The 13,236-nt window shown below is 38.5% G+C and overlaps 1 protein-coding gene across 2 annotated transcripts in view; it reads left to right on the top strand.

The window, feature by feature from the left end:
- waplb (WAPL cohesin release factor b) overlaps positions 1–13,236 on the top strand; it is an 81,224-nt gene that overhangs the window by 64,807 nt on the left and 3,181 nt on the right. For both annotated transcript variants that reach the window (XM_077205904.1, XM_077205905.1), the window contains exons 14-19: positions 3,336–3,508; positions 6,427–6,542; positions 8,137–8,301; positions 8,541–8,748; positions 12,017–12,105; positions 13,033–13,128. In XM_077205904.1, the coding sequence (XP_077062019.1) occupies positions 3,336–3,508; positions 6,427–6,542; positions 8,137–8,301; positions 8,541–8,748; positions 12,017–12,105; positions 13,033–13,128 (847 nt within the window). The remainder of the gene's footprint in view (positions 1–3,335; positions 3,509–6,426; positions 6,543–8,136; positions 8,302–8,540; positions 8,749–12,016; positions 12,106–13,032; positions 13,129–13,236) is intronic.

The raw sequence follows: 13,236 nt of genomic DNA, 5'->3' as shown, positions 1-13,236 counted from the left end.
ATTTAAATGCTGATGGAGCACTTGTAGGACCAGATTTAGAGTTTGAGTTAAAATGTTCTAATGTGATGTCACTTTGTACATTAAGAGGCTTTTGATGCCCTGTGAAAGACTGTAAATTATGATTTCATTTATCAAGAGCTGTTATTTTGTGCTTAAAGTAAAATATGAAGTTTGCCAGGGTCCTTAAAGTAGTGTTTCTTAGCTGTTTTTTTGCGGCAGGACTCAGATTTTCTCCTTTACAGTGGCAAGTTTTAAAGGGCCATGAAAGTCCCTGTTTCAGCTCTAGTTAGCAGAGATGCACTGTTGGCGGTTACAGCCGCGGACTCCGGGGATAAACCGCGGATCGGGTGGATGACAAAAAAATAATATTTTAATTAAATTCGGGCGGGTGGCGGTTCAACCAATCAAATAAAAAAAATGTATACATTGTTTAATGTGGTTTCCTACATCCGAAAAGGACATCCGTATCCTTCCTAGAACAGGCAAGAGCTTTTCAGCTTTGCGGCTCGCGTCAGCAGCGCCTTGCATCGCCCATGGTCCTTAAAACAATCAGCGGATGGTGGGCTGGTGCGGCTTTGAAAATTGGTCATAAGACGTTGGAGCGGATGGACGGTAGGGCTGGGGCGGTATGGATTTTTTCTAACCGCGGTTGAAAAGCAAGATATTCCCACTGTATAGTGGTTAACCGCTTTAAATACACACAGACCACATTATGATGTTCACATTGGAAATGAAAGATGAACACCCTTTCCAACATGTCTTAATTACAAAAAATATATTCCATATTTATGTTTACATAATATAATGTTATTTTTATTTAATTTATGTTGATTATATGAAAAGTGAACAGCATGAGTAAGATAGGATCATAAGATGGGTCAGACATGATTTTGACCACTTTAAGTTTTGTTTTGTAGAAAGCCGAAACTCTGCGTATAGGCTAGGCCTACTTGGCTTACAGACATGAGAAATAAATAGAAATCTTAATGTCTACTTTTAAACAAAATTCAAAACGAAATGATACAATTTTAGGCAGTAGCCTAGTCGGGTAAGGTCAGGTTTGCCGATGTGCGTGATAGGCTATTTATTTATTTATTTTTATCCCTGTGCGCCGATCAGAGAATGAGTTCACTGCTGATATTCTGGGGATACAACATAGCCAATAGGCTATACTAGGGACTTTAGCCTTTAAATATCTTTGCTGCATTGGAACAGGCTCCTTTCTAGAACAGCCAAGAGCCTTCTAGCCTCACGGCAGCAGCGCCTTGCATCAGCAGCGCCTTGCATCGCTCATAGTCATAGACCTTAAAACAGTCAGCGCCGCGGATGCGGTTTCGAAAATTGATCAAAAACGTTGGTGCGGACAGATGATGAGTTTTGTGATGTGGTTGCGGATGAAATAATAATAGCCCATCTCTAATACGAATGAAATGTTAAGTGTCATGGAACATTGCGCTCCCCAACTCGCGAAAGATCGGATTTCCTCCATCTATTGATAAGTTTTGTTTAGAAAACCTTGAATCCATGTAAGAAACAATATCATTAGACTTAATACATGTCATTAGAATCAATGAATCCATGTCATTAGACACAACGCGCACATTTCCAGGCCAATGTTGTGGTGATGCGGTTGCGGATTAAATAGCCCATCCGCGTATCTCTAATATTTAGTTCTCACCACATTTTTGAAAAATGCTACAAAAGTGGGCGTGGAAAGCTGCGGAGTGGTGCAGGAAGAGGAGTGACAGACAGCACAACAACGTCTTCTGATTCAGACGGTTTTATTTCGCTCTCATTGAGTTGAAAGGCTCAAAGGCTCCGACAAATGCATGTGGCAATTAACAATTACATGCAACAAAATAAACGCATATTATACATGGTACATATCATTTGACTGCTTTAATTTAAATCAAAAGTATAGATATGAATGTGCTATTGCATTTTCAATAACTTTTGAGACTTATTTTTCAATGTTCATTTATTATTTTATGTAATTTTATTCAAGCCGTCCTGTTAAAGGGATAGTTCACCCAAAAATTTATATTCTGTCAGTAATTACTCACCCTCATGTTGTCCCAACCCCGTAAGACCTTCGTTAATCTTCGGAACACGAATTAAGATATTTTTGATGAAATTTGAGAGCTGGATCACTCCTCCATAGGCTTCTTCAGGGATTGAAACTTGCCGGCCCCGAGAAGTCATTAAAGACATCGTTAAAATAGACCAAGTGACTACTGTGGCTCAATCTTAAGTTTATCAAACGACGAGAATACTTTTTGTTGCCAAAAACAAGCAAAAATAACGTCTTCATTTCAACTATTCATTTCCTTCTCTGTTGGCCTCTAGTCAGTTTGCGTAGAGTTTACCTAGTATGATTGCGTAGAGCTACGTCACACGTAGGTACACTATTGGCCGACGCTGGTCATGTGGGTGATGCGTGTGACGTATAACAGAAGCTTATGCTATATCACTAGTGAACAGACTCGAGTCCCAACTTTTTATTTTTATTTTATTTTTATTTAACAATGTCTTTAATGACTTTTCGGGGGTGGCAAGTTTCAATCCCTGAAGAAGCCAATGGACTAGCATGGAAGAGTGATCCAGCTCTCAGATTTCATCTAAAATATCTAAATTCGTTTTCCGAAGATGTACAAAGGTCTTACGGGGTTGGAACAACATGAGGGTGAGTAATTACTGAAAGAATTTTCATTTTTGGGTGAAAAAAATACCCCTACATAACCCTTTAAGGAGCCCTAAATTACGTTTACACTCACGGTGCAGATGAATCCAATTTTGGAGACTCTTGGTTAAATGGAAGGGAATTTGTGCCTTGCAGAAACTCTCAAAGCAAAAACACTCACTTGTGATCCATGAATGCATCTCTAACTCTCACTACGTGAGCATCTACGTCTCACAGCATCTGCCATAGGAAAGTATTACATGCTGTTGTGAATAATTAAGAGAACTGTCATCAGACACAATCTTATGAATAATTATGAGACAGAAGTCATCAATGTACTATAGGTGTTACAAAATATATCCTGTGACATTCACACATTGAAGATTTCAAACCCTGAAGACTAATAAATAGTGCAAAAATTAACCAGTTTTCTTAATTTTCTAAATGAATTTAGAATTTAGTAATTTTTGGTTTTCTTGTTGTTCTGAACCACATATGACAAAAGAGATATTTTGAAGAACGTTCATGTTGTGAAAAGTTGTTTAACTTTTGTGTGAGAAAATCAGTGAACTGTCCTTTTAAAATGTTTTTGAATATTAAAACAATAATTTGTAATAATTATTTGGAGGGACATGACATCTTTGACTGTTTTTAGGGCCTTATGGCACTGTGAGGAGATGATCCAGAGGTACAGTCGAGAGGTGAACAGAGGCCTGTGCTCGTCGGGCACACCACTACCCTACTGCAGCAACAGCAATGTGGGGAAAGCTGTAGAAGACTGTATGCGAGCCATCATTGGAGTCCTGTTAAATCTCACACATGATAACGGTAACTACAAAGACCAGAATGTTTAACAAAACAAATTTGACAGTGAAGGAATATATTGTACATGTAACAGTGTTGAAAAAGCTACTTTGCAATTGTAGTTTACCAAGTTAGAAGGTATTCTTTAAGGGTTAGTTCACTGAAATTTTTAAATAGTCATAACTTTTTCTCCCTCATTCCAGACCCCATAAGACTTTTGTTCATTGTTCAACACAAATAAATATAATTTAATGAAACCACAGAGATTTTTGCGCCCCACCCCAAGCATTGAAAATCCATTCCAAGAACACTTTGACATGTTAAAGTTCAAAAAGGCATTGTAAACTCAATCCATATGAATCAAGCAAGATGGGAATGGTTTTCTTCAGAACTGGTTTGGTGTTCATTAAACCGCACACACACCTGACTTTGAAATGATATACTCATGTCAATTTTGGGACCTTTTCTGCCTTTTTGACTACCATATTTCAAATGCATTTTTTCCCCCATAGAAAAAAATAAAGTTCTCTGCTCTAAAGTGATATCACTGACATGGGTTTTCCATTCACAGCACTCAGACCTAGTAACGTTGGTGCTTTAAGTTAGTTACTCCCCAACACCTCCAAACTGTAAATGGCAAAGTATACTTGCGTAAGGGTATGCGTATATGTAATGCAAATTTCGTCCTTTCAACAGTATGTGCATACTGAACGCATGCAGCTCGATTTTTCTAACCGCGTCAATGTTGTATGCTCAGATTAGTTGGTCCACGAGGCGGCAATACTGGCCTGTTGTTTTACAGTCGAAAAAGAAACGGAGTTGGAACAAAAATACTTTTAAAGGTAGACGGCAGAGTTGAAGAGCGCTTCTGTGTGGGGAGATGGCTGCAACTCCAGTTAAAAGAAAACTTCAGGAGAGAAATGACTCTGGACGAGGATGAAACTTTATCCTACATGTTCACGCACGTCATCAAATGGAGTATACTTTGAAAGGCTATGAGTTTGACTACGCATATGCTAACGTTCAGTTCATGTCGAAACCAAGCGGCAACCTCCCTGTCTCTCTCTTGAAACCTACACGGAAGTGAATTAAACTACAATTCTTCGCTTGGCCGCTTGAGGCTGGCAGCAAAAGTGATTACAGTCAAATCTGTATCTCCCCCATGTTAAAATGCCCAACTTTACTGCAGAAACAAATATGTTTACAGCCTGGTTAAGTTGTTTTGGTCTATACATCTAATTTTGCCCTTCGTGACAACTGTGAGGGGGGTGAATTTTTTTTAAATCATCCGTTTAAATTATATTAAGCTTTAAAATGCTGCATAATCAAGGTTGTGGCCACTTGAGTGACAGGTGGATTGCCGCTGGTGTCTAGCCGTTTGTCTACTCTGTTATCCATCATGTCACCTCAGCTGATTCCAGCTGCTGAACTTGCCATCTCTGCGTGTTTGGACTTTTTTCGGGATTATTTCATAAAATTTAATACACGCCGTTGAATTCCATCGTTGTCGAGTATCGAGAGAACAACCAGTGCTGTTGTTCAGTTGTTTTCCTCTGTGAACATGCACTCATGGATGTCTGACAGTTTCGTTGCTTTTTGGAGTTCAGATTTAAAAACGTCTAAGATATAGAGACCACACTCGTTCTGCGGTTGATCTTATGGAACAGATGCTTATTTAACTTTTTAGTGTTCAATAAAAAGTACCGTCAGATAAAATCCTGCAGGTGTCAGTGCTTTCTCTTCGTCCCTTAAATGAGCGCGGATTTATAGTGCATTTACTTGAACTTCTTGGGTAATATCTATCAGAATTTAAAATGGGCTGAATAAAGCTCTCTACGAACTTGACGTGTGGTGCCTCGCAGACATGTATGTGCATGAATCACTGTCACGCACACGCTCAGAGCAAATATTGGAAGTTAGAAAATGCATGAGAATAATAATGCATCACAATACAAATAGTCTCACGTTTAGTTATGTCTTTTAACTATAATAGTATTTCAAAGGGCAAAAACATGAACTTTAACTATTGGCTTTAGGCCTAACGTTACTTCAAGTCAGCTGTCACTTTAACGCGAGGCCAGTAGCACATTAGCTCACGTCGAGCTAGGTGGGCGTAGTTTCAGCATCCAGGCACCTCAACCTCACCCACATCCCACCTTTTTGCCCATTTTGTTTATCCTGGAGTGACGCGCTTCCAAGATGGCGACGGCCGACTCCGTCCACTTTAGGCTTCAAAAACGCTGTTCAGAATCCTACGGGTGACGTCACAGACCCTACGTCCATATTTTTTTACAGTCTATGATCGAAACGTAAAGAATACTTTTTGGCTTTAGTCAAGAATTTGGAACCTTTCCCACAGCAGCTCAATAGCATTGTGACCGCCGTTTTGCAAATGCGTTTTTGACCGATTACATTTTTTATTTTATTTATTTATTTATTTTACTGCCAGAATGTGTTGTCACTGACAAAAGTTCTCCAGCACACAGATCCAACTAATCAGTAATGAAATACATTATTGGTTATTATCAATTAGTCATTACAGACCTATGTTGCTGCTTTTAGTTAGTTACTCACTAACACTGAACTGTAATATGTGTTGGAAGCTGAACCATCAGGCAGCTGGGCTGCAGTAACTGTCTCATTATATTATGCCTAATAGAACGTTTGTTATTCTGCTTTTGAAAGGCTTAAAGTCTATAAGAGTCTTTTGGCTTCCTTGCATGGGTTTTGTTCGATGTGCCAAATGGATTTCTGTTAGCAGTGCTGCTTTGGCTAGCTGCTCTCTAGTATCGCTGCCAAACCCTTTAGCATAATGCAGAAGTACTCGGTCATAAGACAAATGTGAGCAGCTTGGAGAACAACAGTCAGAGAAAATCCCTGATTAACTAACTTTGAACTCGTATATGCAGCAGCCATTGAGTGCGTTTTCTGTCTTTCTGTAGAATGGGGCAGCACAAAGACAGGCGAGCAGGAGGAGTTAATCATCACAGCGCTGAACTGTGTGCTCAGGGTCCCACAGTACCTGCCGCAGGAGCAGAGGTTCGATATCAGAGTCCTGGTGAGTACACAGCTCTACTAATATCAATCAGTGTTAGTATACATTAGTGTCCACTAGGAGTTCCCGAGTGCTTTCAAACGTTACAAATGAAAAATCCATACTGTGGTCAGATTGGTAATAAAGGCTATGTGCTGGTTCAGATATATACAATGCTTATTTGTGAGGATTGTGGTGGTAATTATAAAACTTTTTTTTTTGTCATGGCAACTTCAAAGGAGTTTGTTCAACCAACAAACTATATAGAGTTAGAGGAAATTCATAATTTGTAACAAATTTAAGTTGATTACTCAAAAGTCGCTCCAACTACACGAGCCCTGGAACCAGTTAATCTTATCTACTTCAGTTACAATCCACAGCTATCATAGCACATGCATAGTTTAACTTATTTAGCATGTACTGTACATTTAATGAACAAGTAAGATAACACTTGTCACTGGCATTAACACATTTATTGCTTATAGAGCCAATGTAGTGTTTACCTTAGTCTACACAATTGTAACCACAACTTCAACATAACAGAAACTTTATTGAAAAGAGTTTGACAGAAAAATGTCAAACGTAACCGCATTAAACACTAACAGGTCTTTCCCTTCTATAAAACAGTAAGTTCTATAAAACAGTAGCAGTACAGTAATTTCAAAATGTAATGCTCCTCATCCAGTCCCATGCAAAGCATCCTGGGAACTGGAAATCCACTATGTCCATTTTCCAAAGTTATCAAGGCAATTTCATTGTTACTACAACTTTATTTTTTATTTTTTTTATTTTTTTATTTGCAGAAATCGGAGTTTATATTACACACAATATTAGGTTAATTTAATGATCATCAGAACTCAACAAAATAATGTTTGCAACTTCAAAGGTTTAATTAAATCAATAAATTAGAATTTAATTTGCAGTCATGCATTAATTTAAGTTGTGGTAACATGTCCCCTGAATTAATTCTTAGTATGGTTAATATTGTTCGTTGATTGTAATGCATTAATACACTCCTTCCATTAGGAACAAATTAATTCGTTACTTAAACTGCTAGGCAGATAATTTTTCTGTGAACATTAAGTTATAATGCAAAAAATCACTGATTAATTTTTCCAAGTTTTGTTAAATTAGTTGTTACTAAAAATAGCAACAGACCTAGGAAACCAATTATTTGGCAAAGATTGAGCATTTTAGTGCAACATATATGTTCATAATCTTTGCTGTTGATTACTACGCATTGTTCTATTTACTGTAGGGCTGGATCGATTACAATTTTTTAAATAATCACATTTTTGTGGTTAACTACGGTTTATTGCATCTAACATTTAAAGTTTGTAATCATAAATATATTTACACATTGAATCCCCATATTAACTTTGATTCAACATAAAACATATTTAAAATAATAATTGTAAAATTGATTTTTTTTTACTAAGTACTTTTTACTAAGCCAAGTACTACCAAGGCTATTTTGCCAATACGAATACAATAAATGGTATACTTTTTTATAATTTAAATATTAAAAAATATATATTTTTAAATATGTCCATCCCTATTTTGTAAGCATGTGTGTGACATTACTGTTAAAGTGAAACCAGGTTTTGTGTGTGTTTAGGGTCTGGGCTTGCTCATTAATCTGGTGGAGTACAGCGCAAGGAACAGACACTGTCTAGTGGAGCTGCAGATGGAGGGAAGTGATGTCTGGGACTCCATGTGTGTGTCTGACAAAGAGGAGTTGCAGACTGAGAGATCTCTCGGTGCCATTGCTGCTTTGGTGAAGGTATAAACACAGACATACAGAAAAACTAATGATTTATGCTGGAATTTTTATTAATGCATGTGTGGATTAATAGAAATGTAAGGATGTAATAGAATAGCATTTCTATTAGTGGTGGGAAATTTCAGTTATTTTACTGATATTTACTTATTAAACTGTTTACCAATTTTTTTTTGCCCATCCCTAATTGGTTCACAAATGAAACATCAGTAATTAGTTTTCCTCTGTTTCCGCATGAATAGCTTTTCCTCCAGAGAGAGCATGCAGCCATTTTGGCTGAGGCGGAGACAGATGACTTCATCAACGATGCACCAAAGCCCCAATTGGATCAGAGCGGAGAATGGAAAGAAACCAATGAAGAGATTCAGTGGGTGGCTTCAGAGAACAACAACCAAGGACAACAGGACAAGAAGAAAGAAGAGGAGGATGAAGAACTTGATCTCAACAAAGGTAGACACTCACTATAACTTGAGACTAGCCAAATGTAGTTTTTCTTTTTGCCATGGCAGGAAATTTCGTTTTATCTATGAGCCACTTTGATGGGCGACCAATCTCAGATTGGATCAATGAATGAATGCTGTTGTTGAAGTAGCATATTTGATTGGATTTGGAGGAAAAGAATTAAAGAGAAGCTGATGAGATGCTTGCCTTCAGTTTTGACTTTGACATCTTCAGGGCCGCTCACGCCCCAAGTGTAAACACTTAATGTGCGTACACATGCATGTCAGTGATTTCTAAGAGAGGAATTTTATATAACATTTGAGAGCACCAACTGAATTCAGACCTTCTCAGGTCCATTTAGCTTCTGCTTCAAGAAACCAAAATCACCTTTAGTTCATTTTTCTGATGTTAATGCAATTCCGATTTTAGTTTTCTGTATGTTACAATACAAAGCTAGTCTAATGCAGAGATAACAAACATGTACTAATCATCTGTAGTTATCGAGTGCAGCCTCAGAAAGGTCTTGCACAAGCAGCTTTATCTCTGTGTATTTTCAGCCTTAAGTGTCCTGATATACTCACAACAATTCTTTTTTGTTCTTCACTTTGGGGTAAAAAGTTCAACATACGTGACCAGCGAAATACTGTTAGCGAACAGCCTGACGCTGAGAGCGCTGTTTTGATGAATATGTAAAAATGTGCTACGTGCTTTCCTTTCAACGTCAAAATAAACAACATAAATGACAGCAGTGAGAAAACAGCAGTTAAGAAAGCATCTGATCATAGCGATGTGGATATGATTGCACCAGCTCTGCAATTCAGCACTCCAGTAAAGTTGTCACGTTTATTTATATAGCATGTTATACAATAGATTGATTTAAATCACACTGTTTACAGTATTAAACATGAATAAAGTGTCAGTGTCTCTTTCAATTAGAATTACAACTTCAGTTTACTATAAAGCGACTGTCCAGTCTATTCATGTTTTTACTTGCGGACTTCTGACCTCGATGGACTGAACAGAAGAAATGAACCGGAGAAGATTTCCATGTCAAAGGAGGTGGAGTCTCAGAGCCACATTTACCTATTACATCATTGCCATGGATCAATGGTAGTTGGATGATATTTACCAGCCAGAGTGATATTTTCCAGAAAGTTTCAAACTCCCAAAACGAACACGAAACAAACTTTGTTTTGGCCTGATTTCGTTCAAAAAGACGTCAAGCATGTTCGTTCTTCGATTTCACTTAAAGTATATCAGAGCAGTATATTGGGGCCTTTAGTAAGCGTGTGTCGTGACTCATGTTAGTTTTCTTTTGTGTTCTACAAACTTCGATTAGCAAAGCACTATCTATGTGTCCCTGCAACGTTTGTGCCAGCGGAGCATGTTTAAAAGAACATGGGAAACAATATAAACACAACCATTATGTGCAGATATGTTATGTTTATGTACATTCTCTACTTTTTTAATAGCCTTTTTCATTTGCTCTGCGTGAGCTTAAATGCTTTGGTTCTATACAGGTCCTTCTCAAAAAATTAGCATATTGTGATAAAGTTCATTATTTTCCATAATGTAATGAATTTATTGTTTTAATACTGATGATTTTGGCATACAGCTCATGAAAACCCCAAATCTCAAAAAATTAGCATATCATGAAAAGGGTCTCTAAACGAGCTATTAACCTAATCATCTGAATCAACTAATTAACTCTAAACACCTATAAAAGATTCCTGAGGCTTTTAAAATCTCCCAGCCTGTTTCATTATTCAAAACCGCAATCATGGGTAAGACTGCCGACCTGACTGCTGTCCAGAAGGCCATCATTGACACCCTCAAGCAAGAGGGTAAGACACAAAGAAATTTTTGAACAAATAGGCTGTTCTCAGAGTGCTGTATCAAGGCACCTCAGTGGGAAGTCTGTGGGAAGGAAAAAGTGTGGCAAAAAAACGCTGCACAACGAGAAGAGGTGACCGGACCCTGAGGAAGATTGTGGAGAAGGAACGATTCCAGACCTTGGGGGACCTGCGGAAGCAGTGGACTGAGTCTGGAGTAGAAACATCCAGAGCCACCGTGCACAGGCGTGTGCAGGAAATGGGCTACAGGTGCCGCATTCCCCAGGTCAAGCCACTTTTGAACCAGAAACAGCGGGAGAAGCGCCTGACCTGGACTACAGAGAAGCAGCACTGGACTGTTGCTCAGTGGTCCAAAGTACTTTTTTCGGATGAAAGCAAATTTTGCATGTCATTCGCAAATCAAGGTGCCAGAGTCTGGAGGAAGACTGGGGAGAAGGAAATGCCAAAATGCCTGAAGTCCAGTGTCAAGTACCCACAGTCAGTGATGGTCTGGGGTGCCATGTCAGCTGCTGGTGTTGGTCCACTGTGTTTAATCAAGGGCAGGGTCAATGCAGCTAGCTATCAGGAGATTTTGGGGCACTTCATGCTTCCCTCTGCTGAAAAGCTTTATGGAGATGAAGATTTCATTTTTCAGCACGACCTGGCACCTGCTCACAGTGCCAAAACCACTGGTAAATGGTTTACTGACCATGGTATTACTGTGCTCAATTGGCCTGCCAACTCTCCTGACCTGAACCCCATAGAGAATCTGTGGGATATTGTGAAGAGAAAGTTGAGAGACGCAAGACCCAACACTCTGGATGAGCTTAAGGCCGCTATCGAAGCATCCTGGGCCTCCATAACACCTCAGCAGTGCCACAGGCTGATTGCCTCCATGCCACGCCGCATTGAAGCAGTCATTTCTGCAAAAGGATTCCCGACCAAGTATTGAGTGCATAACTGAACATAATTATTTGAAGGTTGACTTTTTTGTATTAAAAACACTTCTTTTATTGGTCGGATGAATATGCTAGTTTTTTGAGATAGGAATTTGGGGTTTTCATGAGCTGGATGCCAAAATCATCAGTATTAAAACAATAAAAGACCTCAAATATTTCAGTTGGTGTGCAATGAATCTAAAATATATGAAAGTTTAATTTTTATCATTACATTATGGAAAATAATGAACTTTATCACAATATGCTAATTTTTGGAGAAGGACCTGTACTTATTGTTTGTGCATTGCTTCTAAATGTTTTCAAGAACAAAAACAAACAAAAAAAATGTATATTGTATGCTGCTTGTGCATATAATTCTAATCTTGTTCTGAAATGTAAAAAATAAAAAATATTATTGAAAAATGTCTTAACCCTTAGTAAATATGCAAAATTTTTATATGTTTTGAAGTTATTTTGAGTAATATGTCATGTGATTTTTGTCTCCAGCTCTTCAGCATGCTGGCAAGCACATGGAGGACAGTATTGTGGCGTCATACACTGCACTGCTTTTGGGCTGTCTGTGCCAGGGGAGCCCTGTAAGTAACCCACTCACGTACCTCAATATTTTCCATTTTGTATCTCTGATGCATGGTTTGTATCGGTGTCTTCTCAGAATCTACATTTTCCTCAAAGTATAAAGAATGTCATTTATTATTAATGTCAGGTATGCATTTAGCTATGCAAGACTGCAACCTTTCGTCTAGATACTCTTTCTGTCCACTACAAGTGCTCTCTTGTGCCCTCAGTCACTTTAAGGTCAAAACAAACCCAGGCTGGACCAATATAAGCATAGCATTTATTGGTGCAGAGCCTTTGCTGTTCAAATTTCTTTGCAAGGTTTGAGGATTGTTTGTCTAAATTGCAGTTTTCAAGTTTCAAGGCAGGTTTCAGAAGAAAGCCCCTGAGTTGTGTTTGCCAGTATTAATGGCTTGATTGTTAATAGGTGGCCGGTTGAGTTGTCTGTAATGGACTCCTCTGTTTCTCTTTCACACCACACCGTTGCTTTTTGACTGACGTACATGGCCATTATCTGTCTCGCCTATAAACACTGCCCAGATGCAGACACAAAACGAGATGGCATTTATACTCGTATTTCACCCACTTTTCCTTTTCGCTGCATGTTTGCACACTTTGAAGGTCAAGTTTGATTCTGTTTTTGAAAAACAAAGCAAATTGACTTGAAGTAGGATTTCTTTTGAAAGGTACATCATACTGTTTGCACTTTAGATTCATGTTAGGATGCATCCAAGTTTTTGGAAGGAGGGAAATATTTGAGTTTGATGTGTTTTTGAAGAGCGAGTACTATGGAGACTTTTTGAAATAATGATGGCCAGAGATACAGTGCTGCTGCTTTGATCAACAGAGACTTGCTTTAAAAATCTCCAGACTCTCTTTCAGCAATGGCCTGCAGTGTACTGTAACCACGCAAGGGGGACAGGCTGCTAATTCTGTTTCTCTTTCAGATGAATGTGACTACTGTGAGGGAGAACCTGCCAAAAGGGGATTTTTCGGTCATGACAGAGATGCTGAAGAAGTTCTTGAATTTCATGAACCTTACAGTGAGTACACAAGTGTTTAATATTCTCAATGGGCGATGCAGGGTTGCTGAAATATTTGCGATTATTTCGTTAGTCGATACCATACCAGTGAAATATCTCAATTCGCAA

The sequence above is a fragment of the Siphateles boraxobius genome, unplaced genomic scaffold (genome assembly GCF_051911475.1).
Source record: "Siphateles boraxobius isolate OS27281-9 unplaced genomic scaffold, OSU_SipBor_1 55, whole genome shotgun sequence".
NCBI classification, from domain to species: domain Eukaryota; kingdom Metazoa; phylum Chordata; class Actinopteri; order Cypriniformes; family Leuciscidae; genus Siphateles; species Siphateles boraxobius.
The sequence above is the reverse complement of the archived record's forward strand: the minus strand, read 5'-3'. Positions and strand labels throughout refer to the sequence as shown.